The sequence below is a fragment of the Scyliorhinus torazame genome, chromosome 20, assembly GCF_047496885.1.
Source record: "Scyliorhinus torazame isolate Kashiwa2021f chromosome 20, sScyTor2.1, whole genome shotgun sequence".
NCBI lineage: Eukaryota > Metazoa > Chordata > Chondrichthyes > Carcharhiniformes > Scyliorhinidae > Scyliorhinus > Scyliorhinus torazame.
In genome coordinates, this window is record NC_092726.1 from 29,455,263 (window position 1) to 29,470,081 (window position 14,819).

Genomic DNA, 14,819 nt, shown 5'->3' on the forward strand with positions numbered 1-14,819 from the left:
GTGGCCTCACTAGTACCTCAGCTGCAGAAACACCAATTACTTTTGTACTCCAGCCCCTTTGATATAAAAGGCAGCATTCCATTTGCCTCCCTATTCCCTTCTGTACCTGTCCGCTAGCTTTCTTTCTGGGTTCCATGAGCAGTGACCCCCCCCCCCCCCCCCCAACATCTCTTTGTGCTACAACTTTCTGCTGTCTCTCTCCATTTATCTCAGCTCCTTCCCACTTCCCCAATAAAAGTCTCCGACCTTCCCAGTCCTCACAGCCCGCACTCACCTCCCCCCCCACCCCCAAGCCCCCAACTCACCTCTAACAAGTGCAAGGAGCTCATTGACGTATCTGTCACTCAGACAGAGGGTTCCCTTGCTGCGTTCCTCCATCCCCGACTATTCCTCTCACGCTCCCTTCCCTGAGCTCCAATCTGCATCCCCGATCTCCTCTCATACCCTCTGCCAGCTCATCCTTTTCTGAAATTCATTCCTGCGATGAGGGCAATCGCTGGGCAAGACCAGCATTTGTTGCCCATCCCTAATTGCTGTGGGTGGCCGAGCGGGCATTTAAGAGCCAACCCATTCGCTATGGTTCTGGAGTCACATGTAGGCCAGACCGGGTAAGGACGGCAGATTTCCTTCCCTAAAGGACATTAGTGAACCAGATGAGGTTTTTAGGACAATTGGCAATGGTTTCATCAACGTTAGACTTTTAATTCCAGATATTTCATTAGATTCAAATTTGTCGATCTGCCCATGGTGGGATTCGAACCCTCGTCCCCAGAACATTACCCTGGCTCACTGGATTGGGAGTCCAGTAACAATACCACCATGCCACCGCCTCCCCTTAATTGCCTGACCATGTCCTGCCCCCTTGGTCCTATTCCCACGAAACTGGTGCCCACCGTACTGCCCGTCCTGGCCCCCATATTGGTTCTTTCAGTTCAGGATCTGTCCCTCGCTTCCTCCAATTTTCCACTGCAGTCCCCCTTCTCGAAATAAAACCCTGAACTCCTCCATTTCCTCTCCAAGGCCCCTGGACGAGCTGTCGCCCATCTTTCCCAGAATCCCATGCTTGAATCCATCCAATCAGCTTTCCCTCCCATCGTCCCATAATCCTCGTTGTCGACCCACCTGCACGAGCGTTTTCTCATCGGGATACCTCCACGATTTTTCATCCCTCACCCTCCATTTTGTGAGGGATTTCACCCTCCATTTCTACTCCATCGTCTTATCCCTCCCCTCCCGAGTCAAATGCCCTCTTACCCCCTTTCCTAAGCCTCGTCGAAGCTCTTACACTCATATTCAGGGCCACCCTCTTGGATCTGCCATGTCCCCCTGGGGGCTCTCGGGATACCCATCGCACCAACCGCGGACGTTGAACCCCTCCGATGCCCAACCCGCTCACCAGGTTGTCCAGCATCCGCATCAGAGCCTCGAATTCGTGCTCACCGACCCGACTCTTCTGCATGGGCCCAAAGGTGTTGCCTGCCCACCCCACTGAGCCCATCCCGTGGGGCTTGTACCTGTCCCGGTCCAGCAGGATGACGTTCTCCACTCCTCCTGCGCTGGAGAGGCACGAGACCTGAAAACGAGGCGCGTACGTTAAACTCTGATTGGGGCACTCCGCGGAGGAGGGATGTCCCATTGGCCACTGCCCCAAGACCCAAAACGTACCCTAACGCCTACGGTGCTGCTCTCTAGGCAGTGATTGCTAATTCCACGGATCAGGGGGCTCTGAGGAAAGATTGGGCAAATTACAGTTCAGGCAAATGAGAAGTGATCTTAGTGAAGGGATTCTCCGTCGGCGTGATGCTCCGTTTTGCCGGCTCACGCCCGCGGATTTCCCGACGGGAAGGAGGATTCGGCTGCCGGCGGGGACGCGCCGATGGAGCATACCGCCCGTAAGACTCTGAGGGGTTTGACAGGGTGTATGCTGAGAGGATGTTTCCCCCTGTGGGGGGGGCGGGGGGTTATTCACTTTGGTAGGAAGAATAAAGAAGCTGAATATTGTTTGAATGGAGAGAGAATGCAGAAAGTTGCAGCACGGGGTGAACCTGTGGAATTCCCTCGCACAGAAGGCGACGGAGACTAGGGGCGGGATTCTCCCCTACCCGGCGGGACGGGGGGTGTAGCGTAATGGAGTGGCGGGAACCACTCCGGCTCAGGCCGCCCCAAAGGTGCGGAAGTCTCCGCACCTTTAGGGGCCAAGCCCTCACCTTGAGGGGCTAGGCCCGCGCCGGAGCGGTTTCCGCTCCCCCGGCTGGCGGGAAAGGCCCTTGGCGCCACGCCGGCAGGTGCGAAAGGTCTTCGCCGGGCAACGCATGCGCGGGAGCGTCAGCGGCTGCGCATGCGCAGGTGAGGGGGTCTCTTCCGCCTCCGCCATAGTGGAGACCGTGGCGAAGGCGGAAGAAAAAGAGTGCCCCCACGGCACAGGCCCGCCCGCGGATTGGTGGGCCCCGATCGCGGGCCAGGCCACCGTGGGGGCACCCCCCAGGACCCCGGAGCCCGCCCACGCCACCTGTTCCCGCCGGTACGGTAAGTGGTTCAATCCACGCCGGCTGGAGACTTCGGCCCATCGCGGGCCGGAGAATCGCCGGGGGTGGGCCCCGCCGACCGGCGCGGCTCGATTTCCGCCCCCGCCGAATCTGTGGTGGCGGAGAATTCGGGACACGGCGGGGGCGGGATTCACGCCAGCCCCCGCCGATTCCCCGACCCGGCGGGGGGGGTCGCTCCCCAAGTCACTGACTATATTTAAGAAGGAAAGGGTTAGATTTCTAGGCTGTAACGGTGTCAAAGGGCATGGGGAGAGATGGAGCATGACCACGTTAGAGTGTCAGCCATGGTGTGAGGTGCCGAATGGCCTCCTCTAGTGTCTGCATCCGTTTCTGCTGCTCAGGGATTGATTGGCGATCGGAAAGCAGAATCATCGGGAGCGAAGATCGGGGCTTACGGACATTACCACGGCTCAGGCCCGCCCGCAGATCAGTGGGCCCCTGGACATTACCTGGCACATTACCACGGCTCAGGCCCGGCCGCAGATCGGTGGGCCCCTGGACATTACCTGGCACATTACCACGGCTCAGGCCCGGCCGCAGATTGGTGGGCCCCTGGACATTACCTGGCACATTACCACGGCTCAGGCCCGGCCGCAGATCGGTGGGCCCCTGGACATTACCTGGATTTCGCAGGCTGACTGCAGATGGTAGATTTTGTAGAATGCTTCTTCCACGGTTTCGCCGAGCGCGACCACACCATGGTTCCGTAACAGGAGAACCTAAACACAAGAGGCAACGTAAGTTAACTCCCCTGTGCACCTTGACGACTGATGTGAGAAGACGGGTGCTAGCGATGTGAAATAAGTGTTGCTGCAGCGGGACAAGGTGCGACAGCATCTGGGGCGGGATTCTCCAACCCCCCCCGCCGGGGAATCGCCGGGGGGGGGGGGGCATGAATCCTGCGGAGTCCTCGGGGCGGGGGGGGGATCTGGCCCCGGGGTGGCCTGGCCCGCGATCGGGGCCCACCGATCCGCGGGCGGGCCTGTACCGCGGGTGCACTCTTTCCCTCCGCGCGACCATGGCCGGTGCGGAGATGAACCCCCCCTGCGCGTGCGCTGGGATGATGCCAGCACACGATGGCGCTCCCGCGCATGCTCCAACTCGAGCAGGCTGGCGGAGGCCCTTCGATGCCGGTTGGCACGCCACCAACTCTGCCGGCGCCGGCCTAGCCCCTGAAGGCCCCAGGCGGCCCGCCGCCGGAGTAGCTCACGCCACTCCTCACCGGGTAGGGGAGAATCCGGGCCCTGGAGTGTGGTATCCAGATTCAGGCCCCCTATTTGAGGAGGGATAGAGCTGCATTAGAGGCAGCTCAGAGGAGAGTCACTCGATTGATTCCAGAGATGAGGGGTTTGTCGTGTGAAGAGAGATGAGTTTAGGCCGACACTCTCTCGAGTTTAGCAGAATGAGAGGAGATCTAATTGAGGTATACAAGATGATAAATGGCATTGACAAAGTCGAGCGGGCGTTTCCTCTTGTGGGGCATTCTAGAACATTCTAGTGTCAGGATGAGGAGTAGTTTATTTAAAACAGTGATGAGAACTTCTCTCAAAAGTCCGTGAATCTGTGGAACTCGCTACCCCAGTGCGGTGGATGCTGGGACTTTGAGTAAATTTAAGGAGGAGTTAGACAGATTTTTAATTGGTAATGGGTGGAAGGGTTCTGGAGAACGGGCAGGAAGGTGGAGTTGAGGCCAGGGCACCCGAGGAATAGGGTCATACTGAGGCTGCCACATGCCCAGTGCCTGTTGCTATGACATCTTGTCCTTGAACCTTGACCTATCGCCGTGTCCAGGCAGCCATTACCGAGATCACCGTAACCAGGCATCGCTCAGTCAGAGTGTTCGTCACCCAGAGCTTTTGCGACGGCCCAAAGCTGTGTACAGAAGTCCCCTGAGCATCCTTATTCTTTGTGTGGTCCCCCTCTGAGGGCTTAACACCCAGTCACGTGATCACTTTATCCCAGAGGCCTCGGCCTTTAGAGGTCATTCACGGGGTCGCCACGGCAACAATCAGAGGATGTGTAGGGCCGTACCAGTTCCAGGGAGTGGGAACAGGGAAACGGACTGGAGAGCCTGAAACCGGGAATGCCGGGAGAGACAGAAACTGGGAGCTCCCGCAGACACGGAAATTGGTAGTTCCGGGGGGAGACTGAAACTGAGGATTCCGGACGAGACGGAAACTGGGAACGCTGGGAGATTTGGAAACTAGGAATTCTCATGAGACGGAAAGTGGGAACTCTGGGAGAGAGGGAAACTAGGAATTCAGGGACACCGAAACTTGAAACTCCAGGAGAGACGGAAACTGGAAACTCCGGGAGATAAGATAACTGGGAACACCGGGAAGGACGGAAGCTGGGAATTCCGGGACACTGAAACTTGGAACTCCAGGAGAGACGGAAACTGGAAACTCCGGGAGATAAGATAACCGGGAACTCCGGGAAGGACGGAAGCTGGGAATTCTGGGACACTGAAACTTGGAACTCCAAAAGAGACGGCAATTGGTAATGCCGGAAGAGAAGATAACTGGGAACTCTGGAAGAGAAGGGAACTTCAGGACAGAAAGAAACTTGGAGCTCCAGGAGAGATGGAAACTGGCACGCCGGGAGAAATGGGAACTGGGCATTCTGGGAGAGACTGAAGCCGGCAATTCCCTGTGAGATGGAAAGTGGGAACGTTGGGAGAGACAGAAGCTGAGAGTTCCAGGGGAGACGGAAATTGGGAACTCCCGGAATTCCCAGTTTTCTCCTCTCCGGGAGAGGTGGTGCAGAATTTAACGGTCCCCCGCAAGACGGTTAGTAGGCAGGGTGAGGTCCTGTAAAGTCCTGCGGGGGACCTTCCCACTGCCTGCCCATCCAACCACGGCCCTCCGTGACCTGGCTGCAATTTGGAGGGGAGATGACGTGCCCTGGGGTAGCATACCAACCTCAACTGAGGGGGACATTCTCACCTCATCGACCATTGCCTGAGTAACCTCTGCGGAGGCGAGAGGGATTCTAAGGGCCAAGAGGTGATAGGGCGAACGCTGACGAGGTCAAGGTTCATATAGCAAAGATGCCAACTCAATAGCCGATGCCAACCTCACGGTGCCGATTGGTTGAGGTGGACAGGGGACGATTTGGAAACAGAAGTAAATATATCGGATCTCAAACCGTGAGCACTAAACGTGTGAGGTACCTTACAGGTGGGGCCCAGGCACTTCTGTAGTTGAATCCGATCTTCCTCCTCGTCCAGGGCTCCATTATATTCGTAATAGGCCACGTCGCCAATTAGCAAGGCCTCATGGGATAGCGGTAAGATGCCACACTTCATGGCAGAGACCTGGAAAGAAAATCGGAATTCTCAAAGACAAACATGTTTGCATCGTGAGGGATTGGAGTGAAGCCATGAGAGCGGCTATCTCCAGTAGGAGCCCCGATAGCAAGAAAAATCATCGCAATGATTTCGCCGTACAGTCAATTGTGAAAGAGGCCCTGCTTGTGTGAGCTGCCCCGATTGAGATACCAGGGACCCCAGAGAGGACGGAATCTGGGCCCGGGGTGACTGGATGGAGTTGACGTTGATTGAACTGATTTCACCGCTACAGTGTTGACCGTTTCTACACGACGTTCATTAACACTAAGAAGATTGGTACTCACCGCAGCGGCTGCTGGAGTGTGCAGGTGGATTATACACCGGACATCAGGACGGGCTGCGTATATCGCCGAGTGCAAGCTGAATGCAGCACAGTCCACGGACAGGTTGCTGCTCCCCTGGTTCACCACCCCGCCCAGGATGTTCACCTTGACCTGCGAACGATTGAGCAACTATTAGCGGGAAATGTTTATTGGCTCGAAAGGGAATGAGGTGGGCCTGCACTGGGGCGTCGAAATGGTCGCACCAACCAAGCAGATGACGAACGGGCACTCGAAGGTCTTTGCCCTGCCACTTTGGCCTTGGCTTGCCAATACGGAAATAGTGCAGCAGGGAGCGAGCGGGGAGGGTTAATATTCGCGGCGCCCGCTCGTGGTACTCACCAGGAGGGAACCAGAGACTTCTCCGTAGGAAACTCCTCTGGGGACGATGAGAAAATGATCCTGTTCCTTGCTCACTCTCAGCTGACGGAAACACACAGAGAAGGAGAGGTGAGATCACACTTGTCAACGAGCGAGACCATTCGGCCTATCGTCATGCAACTATCCCACCCTCCTTCATCTCACCCGTTCAGCGTATCCTCCTCACATCTTCCCCTTAAGCATTGATCTCGTTTCCCACCCGAACAATCCACTCAATCACTCTTTCGCAGCAGCCAATTCCACCTTTTTCCCCGCTCTCACGACTCAGACCCTTCTCCCGCATTCCCTCCTCGATCGGCAGCTTCGAACAAGGTTTCGGGTGGAGATGGATGTGATTTTTTGGGGGGGGGATTCCCCATCAGTTATCCCAGATGGACTTTCCTGGGATCCACGCGTCCACCTCGAGAATGAAAACGCCAATCCCTCCACTCTTCACCCCCACTCGCCCCCAGGCTGTCGGCGCAACAGCGAGGGCCGAAGGGCCTGTACTGCGCTGTAATGTTCTATTGCCCCGTGCTCGGACACAAGGGGTTGGGGGCAGCCCGTCTCCAGAGACATGGCCGACAGTGGTGCTGACGGTGTGCTCACAGCACAGTGAGGCATCAGGGCGGCACAGCGGTTAGCACTGCCGCCTCACAGCTCCAGGGTCCCGGGTTCAACTCCGACCTCGGGGTCACTGTCGGTGCGGAGTTTGCACGCTCTCCCCGTGTCTGCGTGGGTTTCCTCCGGGTGCTCCGGTTTCCTCCCTCAGTCCAAAGATGTGCAGGTTAGGTGGACTGGCCTTGATTAAATTTCCACTTAGTGTCCAAAGATTAGGTACGGTTACGGGGGTAGGGCAGGGGAGTGGGCCAAGGGAGGGGCTCTTTCGGAGGGATGGGCCGAATGGCTTCCTTCTGCACTGCAGAGCTTCTATGATTCCTAGCCCCTTTTCCACGCCTCACACTTCCACGGAGTTGGGAAGTTAGTGGCAGTTAGTTCCGGGAAGGGACCACTTCAAGCAACACACACCGTTTGTGAATCAACCATTCTTAAGCCAAATGTTGTCACAATGGACGTCCAACCTCCGCTTTCATCCCTGAGGCTCCGTCTCCGCGAGGACATTCGACATCCTGGAGATGATCGTGCCTGGTAGGAACTGGATTCCTGTGTTAAGGAGTACGGGAGCAGTTCAGACGAGTGTCTGACCCAGCCACCCAGCACCAATCCATTCGAATCCCACGTCGCGTTCTGCAGAACCTATTCTGAAATCAAACCCAGGCAGCAAACTGACGCCTCCCCACGGCGAATTACCCAGACACCAAACTGACGCCTCCCCATGTCGAATAACCCAGGCAGCAAACTGACGCCTCCCCACGGCGAATTACCCAGACACCAAACTGACGCCTCCCCATGTCGAATAACCCAGGCAGCAAACTGACGCCTCCCCACGGCGAATTACCCAGACACCAAACTGACGCCTCCCCATGGCGAATAACCCAGGCAGCAAACTGACGCCTCCCCATGGCGAATAACCCAGGCAGCAAACTGACGCCTCCCCACGGCGAATTACCCAGACACCAAACTGACGCCTCCCCATGTCGAATAACCCAGGCAGCAAACTGACGCCTCCCCACGGCGAATTACCCAGACACCAAACTGACGCCTCCCCATGTCGAATAACCCAGGCAGCAAACTGACGCCTCCCCATGGGGAATTTCCCACACACCAAACTGACGCCTCCCCATGTCGAATAACCCAGGCAGCAAACTGACGCCTCCCCATGGCGAATTTCCCACACACCAAACTGACGCCTCCCCATGTCGAATAACCCAGGCAGCAAACTGACGCCTCCCCACGGCGAATTACCCAGACACCAAACTGACGCCTCCCCATGTCGAATAACCCAGGCAGCAAACTGACGCCTCCCCATGGCGAATAACCCAGGCAGCAAACTGAAGCCTCCCCATGTCGAATAACCCAGACACCAAACTGACGCCTCCCCATGTCGAATAACCCAGACACCAAACTGACGCCTCCCCATGTCGAATAACCCAGGCAGCAAACTGACGCCTCCCCATGTCGAATAACCCAGACACCAAACTGACGCCTCCCCATGTCGAATAACCCAGGCAGCAAACTGACGCCTCCCCATGGCGAATTACCCAGACACCAAACTGAAGCCTCCCCATGTCGAATAACCCAGACACCAAACTGACGCCTCCCCATGTCGAATAACCCAGGCAGCAAACTGACACCTCCCCACGGCGAATTACCCAGACACCAAACTGACGCCTCCCCATGTCGAATAACCCAGGCAGCAAACTGACGCCTCCCCATGGCGAATTACCCAGACACCAAACTGACGCCTCCCCATGTCGAATAACCCAGGCAGCAAACTGACGCCTCCCCACGGCGAATTACCCAGACACCAAACTGAAGCCTCCCCACGGCGAATTACCCAGACACCAAACTGACGCCTCCCCATGTCGAATAACCCAGGCAGCAAACTGACGCCTCCCCATGGCGAATTACCCAGACACCAAACTGACGCCTCCCCATGTCGAATAACCCAGGCAGCAAACTGACGCCTCCCCACGGCGAATTACCCAGACACCAAACTGACGCCTCCCCATGTCGAATAACCCAGGCAGCAAACTGACGCCTCCCCACGGCGAATTACCCAGACACCAAACTGAAGCCTCCCCAGGGCGAATTACCCAGACACCAAACCGACGCCCCCCCCAGGTTGAATATCCCACACACCAAACTGAAGCCTCCCCAGGGCGAATTACCCAGACACCAAACCGACGCCCCCCCCAGGTTGAATATCCCACACACCAAACTGACGCCGCCCCCTCCAGGTTGAATATCCCAGACACCAAACTGACGCCCCCCCATGCCAAATATCCCAGACACCAAACTGACGCCTCCCATGGCGAATTACCCAGACACCAAACTGACACCTCCCCAGAGCGAATTACCCAGAAACCAAACTGACGCCTCACCAGGACGAATTACCCAGACACCAAACTGACGCCCCCCTGGTCGAGTATCCCAGACACCAAACTGACGCCCCCAGGTCGAGTATCCCAGACACCAAACTGAAGCCCCCACAGGTCGAGTACCCAGACACCAAACTGACGCCTCCCTGGGGCGAATTACCCAGACACAAAACTGACGCCCCCCTGGGCGAATATCACAGACACCAAACTGACGCCCCCCCAGGTTGAATATCACAGACACCAAACTGACGCCCCCCCATGGCGAATATCCCAGACACCAAACTGTCGCCGTCCCAGGTCGAATATGCCCAGCATCAAACTGCCCCCCCAAACACAAATGTGATAGGTGAGGGGGAGAGGGGAGAGAGGGCAGGGTCAAGTGTGGAGAAGGAGGAAGAGTGGGGCAGAGAGGCATATGTGAGGGGAGGGAGCAAGGGAGGAGAGTGTGAGGAGGAGTGTGTGAGGGAGAGTGTGAGGGTGGGAGTTTGAGGGGGAGAGTGTGAGGGGAGAGAGTGTGAGGGGAGGGAGCAAGGGAGGAGAGTGTGAGGGGGAGTGTGTGAGGGGGGAGAGTGTGAGGGTGGGAGTGTGAGGGGGAGAGTGTGAGGGGAGAGAGTGTGAGGGGGAGAGTGTGAGGGGAGGGAGCAAGGGAGGAGAGTGTAAGGGGGAGAGAGTGTGAGGGGAGAGAGTGTGAGGGGAGAGAGTGTGAGGGGAGAGAGTGTCAGGGGGAGAGTGTGAGGGGAGAGAGTGTGAGGGGGAGAGTGTGAGTGGAGAGAGGATGAGGGGGGAGAGTGTGAGGGGAGACAGTGTGAGGGGAGAGAGTGTGAGGGGGAGAGTGTAGGGGAGAGAGTGTGAGGGGGGAGAGTGTGATGGGAGGGAGCAAGGGAGGAGAGTGTGAGGGGGAGAGAGTGAGGGGGAGAGTGTGAGGGGAGAGAGTGTGAGGGGAGAGAGTGTGAGGGGAGAGTGTGAGGGCGAGAGTGTGAGGGGAGAGTGTGTGAGGGGTGAGAGTGTGAGGGGGAGAGTGTGATGGGGAGAGTGTGAGGGGAGAGAGTGTGAGGGGAGAGAGTGTGAGGGGAGGGAGCAAGGGAGGAGTGTGTGAGGGGTGAGAGTGTGAGGGGAGAGAGTGTGAGGGGAGAGAGTGTGAGGGGAGAGAGTGTAGGGGAGAGAGTGTGAGTGGGAGAGTGTGAGGGGAGGGAGCAAGGGAGGAGAGTGTGAGGAGGAGTGTGTGAGGGAGAGTGTGAGGGTGGGAGTGTGAGGGGGAGAGTGTGAGGGGAGAGAGTGTGAGGGGAGGGAGCAAGAGAGGAGAGTGTGAGGGGGAGTGTGTGAGGGGGGGAGAGTGTGAGGGTGGGAGTGTGAGGGGGAGAGTGTGAGGGGAGAGAGTGTGAGGGGGAGAGTGTGAGGGGAGGGAGCAAGGGAGGAGAGTGTAAGGGGGAGAGAGTGTGAGGGGAGAGAGTGTGAGGGGAGAGAGTGTGAGGGGAGAGAGTGTGAGGGGGAGAGTGTGAGGGGAGAGAGTGTGAGGGGGAGGTGTGAGTGGAGAGAGGATGAGGGGGGAGAGTGTGAGGGGAGAGAGTGTGAGGGGAGAGAGTGTGAGGGGGAGAGTGTAGGGGAGAGAGTGTGAGGGGGGAGAGTGTGAGGGGAGGGAGCAAGGGAGGAGAGTGTGAGGGGGAGAGAGTGAGGGGGAGAGTGTGAGGGGAGAGAGTGTGAGGGGAGAGAGTGTGAGGGGAGAGTGTGAGGGCGAGAGTGTGAGGGGAGAGTGTGTGAGGGGTGAGAGTGTGAGGGGGAGAGTGTGATGGGGAGAGTGTGAGGGGAGAGAGTGTGAGGGGAGAGAGTGTGAGGGGAGGGAGCAAGGGAGGAGTGTGTGAGGGGTGAGAGTGTGAGGGGAGAGAGTGTGAGGGGAGAGAGTGTGAGGGGAGAGAGTGTAGGGGAGAGAGTGTGAGTGGGAGAGTGTGAGGGGAGGGAGCAAGGGAGGAGAGTGTGAGGAGGAGTGTGTGAGGGAGAGTGTGAGGGTGGGAGTGTGAGGGGGAGAGTGTGAGGGAGAGAGTGTGAGGGGAGGGAGCAAGAGAGGAGAGTGTGAGGGGGAGTGTGTGAGGGGGGAGAGTGTGAGGGTGGGAGTGTGAGGGGGAGAGTGTGAGGGGAGAGAGTGTGAGGGGGAGAGTGTGAGGGGAGGGAGCAAGGGAGGAGAGTGTAAGGGGGAGAGAGTGTGAGGGGAGAGAGTGTGAGGGGAGAGAGTGTGAGGGGAGAGAGTGTGAGGGGGAGAGTGTGAGGGGAGAGAGTGTGAGGGGGAGAGTGTGAGTGGAGAGAGGATGAGGGGGGAGAGTGTGAGGGGAGAGAGTGTGAGGGGAGAGAGTGTGAGGGGGAGAGTGTAGGGGAGAGAGTGTGAGGGGGGAGAGTGTGAGGGGAGGGAGCAAGGGAGGAGAGTGTGAGGGGGAGAGAGTGAGGGGGAGAGTGTGAGGGAGAGAGTGTGAGGGGAGAGAGTGTGAGGGGAGAGTGTGAGGGCGAGAGTGTGAGGGCGAGAGTGTGTGAGGGGTGAGAGTGTGAGGGGGAGAGTGTGATGGGGAGAGTGTGAGGGGAGAGAGTGTGAGGGGAGAGAGTGTGAGGGGAGGGAGCAAGGGAGGAGTGTGTGAGGGGTGAGAGTGTGAGGGGAGAGAGTGTGAGGGGAGAGAGTGTGAGGGGAGAGAGTGTAGGGGAGAGAGTGTGAGTGGGAGAGTGTGAGGGGAGGGAGCAAGGGAGGAGAGTGTGAGGAGGAGTGTGTGAGGGAGAGTGTGAGGGTGGGAGTGTGAGGGGGAGAGTGTGAGGGGAGAGGGTGTGAGGGGAGGGAGCAAGGGAGGAGAGTGTGAGGGGAGTGTGTGAGGGGGGAGAGTGTGAGGGTGGGAGTGTGAGGGGGAGAGTGTGAGGGGAGAGGAGTGTGAGGGGGAGAGTGTGAGGGGAGGGAGCAAGGGAGGAGAGTGTAAGGGGGAGAGAGTGTGAGGGGAGAGAGTGTGAGGGGAGAGAGTGTGAGGGGAGAGAGTGTGAGGGGGAGATTGTGAGGGGAGAGAGTGTGAGGGGGAGAGTGTGAGTGGAGAGAGGATGAGGGGGGAGAGTGTGAGGGGAGAGAGTGTGAGGGGAGAGAGTGTGAGGGGGAGAGTGTAGGGGAGAGAGTGTGAGGGGGGAGAGTGTGAGGGGAGGGAGCAAGGGAGGAGAGTGTGAGGGGGAGAGAGTGAGGGGGAGAGTGTGAGGGGAGAGAGTGTGAGGGGAGAGAGTGTGAGGGGAGAGAGTGTGAGGGGAGAGTGTGAGGGCGAGAGTGTGAGGGGAGAGTGTGTGAGGGGTGAGAGTGTGAGGGGGAGAGTGTGATGGGGAGAGTGTGAGGGGAGAGAGTGTGAGGGGAGAGAGTGTGAGGGGAGGGAGCAAGGGAGGAGTGTGTGAGGGGTGAGAGTGTGACGGGAGAGAGTGTGAGGGGAGAGAGTGTGAGGGGAGAGAGTGTAGGGGAGAGAGTGTGAGTGGGAGAGTGTGAGGGGAGGGAGCAAGGGAGGAGAGTGTGAGGAGGAGTGTGTGAGGGAGAGTGTGAGGGTGGGAGTGTGAGGGGGAGAGTGTGAGGGGAGGGAGCAAGGGAGGAGAGTGTGAGGGGAGTGTGTGAGGGGGGAGAGTGTGAGGGTGGGAGTGTGAGGGGGAGAGTGTGAGGGGAGAGAGTGTGAGGGGGAGAGTGTGAGGGGAGGGAGCAAGGGAGGAGAGTGTAAGGGGGAGAGAGTGTGAGGGGAGAGAGTGTGAGGGGAGAGAGTGTGAGGGGGAGAGTGTGAGGGGAGAGAGTGTGAGGGGGAGAGTGTGAGTGGAGAGAGGATGAGGGGGGAGAGTGTGAGGGGAGAGAGTGTGAGGGGAGAGAGTGTGAGGGGGAGAGTGTAAGGGAGAGAGTGTGAGGGGGAAGAGTGTGAGGGGAGGGAGCAAGGGAGGAGAGTGTGAGGGGGAGAGAGTGAGGGGGAGAGTGTGAGGGGAGAGAGTGTGAGGGGAGAGAGTGTGAGGGGAGAGAGTGTGAGGGATAGAGTGTGAGGGGAGAGTGTGTGAGGGGTGAGAGTGTGAGGGGGAGAGTGTGATGGGGAGAGTGTGAGGGGAGAGAGTGTGAGGGGAGAGAGTGTGAGGGGAGGGAGCAAGGGACGAGTGTGTGAGGGGTGAGAGTGTGAGGGGAGAGAGTGTGAGGGAGAGAGTGTGAGGGAGAGAGTTTAGGGGAGAGAGTGTGAGTGGGAGAGTGGGAGGGGAGGGAGCAAGGGAGGAGAGTGTGAGGGGGAGAGCGTGAGGGGAGAGAGTGTGAGGGGGAGAGAGTGTGAGGGGAGAGAGTGTGAGGGGGAGAGTGTGAGGGCAGAGAGTGTGAGGGGGAAAGTGTGAGGGGAGAGTGAGGGGGAGAGTGTGAGGGGAGAGAGTGTGAGGGGGAGAGAGTATGAGAGGAGAGTGTGAGGGGAGAGAGTGTGAGGGGGAGAGTGTGTGAGGGGAGAGTGTGAGGGGAGGAGTGTGAAGGGGGTGAGGGGAGAGACTGTGAGGGGAGGAGTGTGAGGGTGTGAGTGTGAGAGTGAGAGAGTGTGAGGGGAGAGAGTGTGAGGGGAGAGAGTGTGAGGGGGAGAGTGTAGGGGAGAGAGTGTGAGGGGGGAGAGTGTGAGGGGAGGGAGCAGGGGAGGAGAGGGAGGAGAGTGTGAGGGGGAGAGAGTGAGGGGAGAGAGTGAGGGGAGAGAGTGTGAGGGAGAGTGTGAGGGAGAGTGTGAGGGGGAGAGGTGAGGGAGTGTGTGAGGGGTGAGAGTGTGAGGGGGAGAGTGTGATGGGGAGAGTGTGAGGGGAGAGAGTGTGAGGGGAGAGAGTGTGAGGGGAGGGAGCAAGGGAGGAGTGTGTGAGGGGTGAGAGTGTGAGGGGAGAGAGTGTGAGGGGAGAGAGTGTGAGGGGAGAGAGTGTAGGGGAGAGAGTGTGAGTGGGAGAGTGTGAGGGGAGGGAGCAAGGGAGGAGAGTGTGAGGAGGAGTGTGTGAGGGAGAGTGTGAGGGTGGGAGTGTGAGGGGGAGAGTGTGAGGGGAGAGAGTGTGAGGGGAGGGAGCAAGAGAGGAGAGTGTGAGGGGGAGTGTGTGAGGGGGAGAGTGTGAGGGTGGGAGTGTGAGGGGGAGAGTGTGAGGGGAGAGAGTGTGAGGGGGAGAGTGTGAGGGGAGGGAGCAAGGGAGGAGAGTGTAAGGGGGAGAGAGTGTGAGGGGAGAGAGTGTGAGGGGAGAGAGTGTGAGGGGAGAGAGTGTGAGGGGGAGA

At 58.4% G+C, this 14,819-nt stretch overlaps 1 protein-coding gene across 5 annotated transcripts in view; it reads right to left on the reverse strand.

Annotated features, from left to right (window-relative positions):
* Positions 1-14,819, reverse strand: part of LOC140397031 (beta-adducin-like) — a 402,797-nt gene that overhangs the window by 71,056 nt on the left and 316,922 nt on the right. For all 5 annotated transcript variants that reach the window (XM_072486079.1, XM_072486077.1, XM_072486078.1 and 2 more), the window contains 5 exons: positions 6,558-6,638; positions 6,180-6,329; positions 5,719-5,862; positions 3,167-3,265; positions 1,397-1,573 (listed from right to left, as the gene is read on the reverse strand). In XM_072486079.1, coding sequence (XP_072342180.1) covers positions 1,397-1,573; positions 3,167-3,265; positions 5,719-5,862; positions 6,180-6,329; positions 6,558-6,638 — 651 coding nt within the window. The remainder of the gene's footprint in view (positions 1-1,396; positions 1,574-3,166; positions 3,266-5,718; positions 5,863-6,179; positions 6,330-6,557; positions 6,639-14,819) is intronic.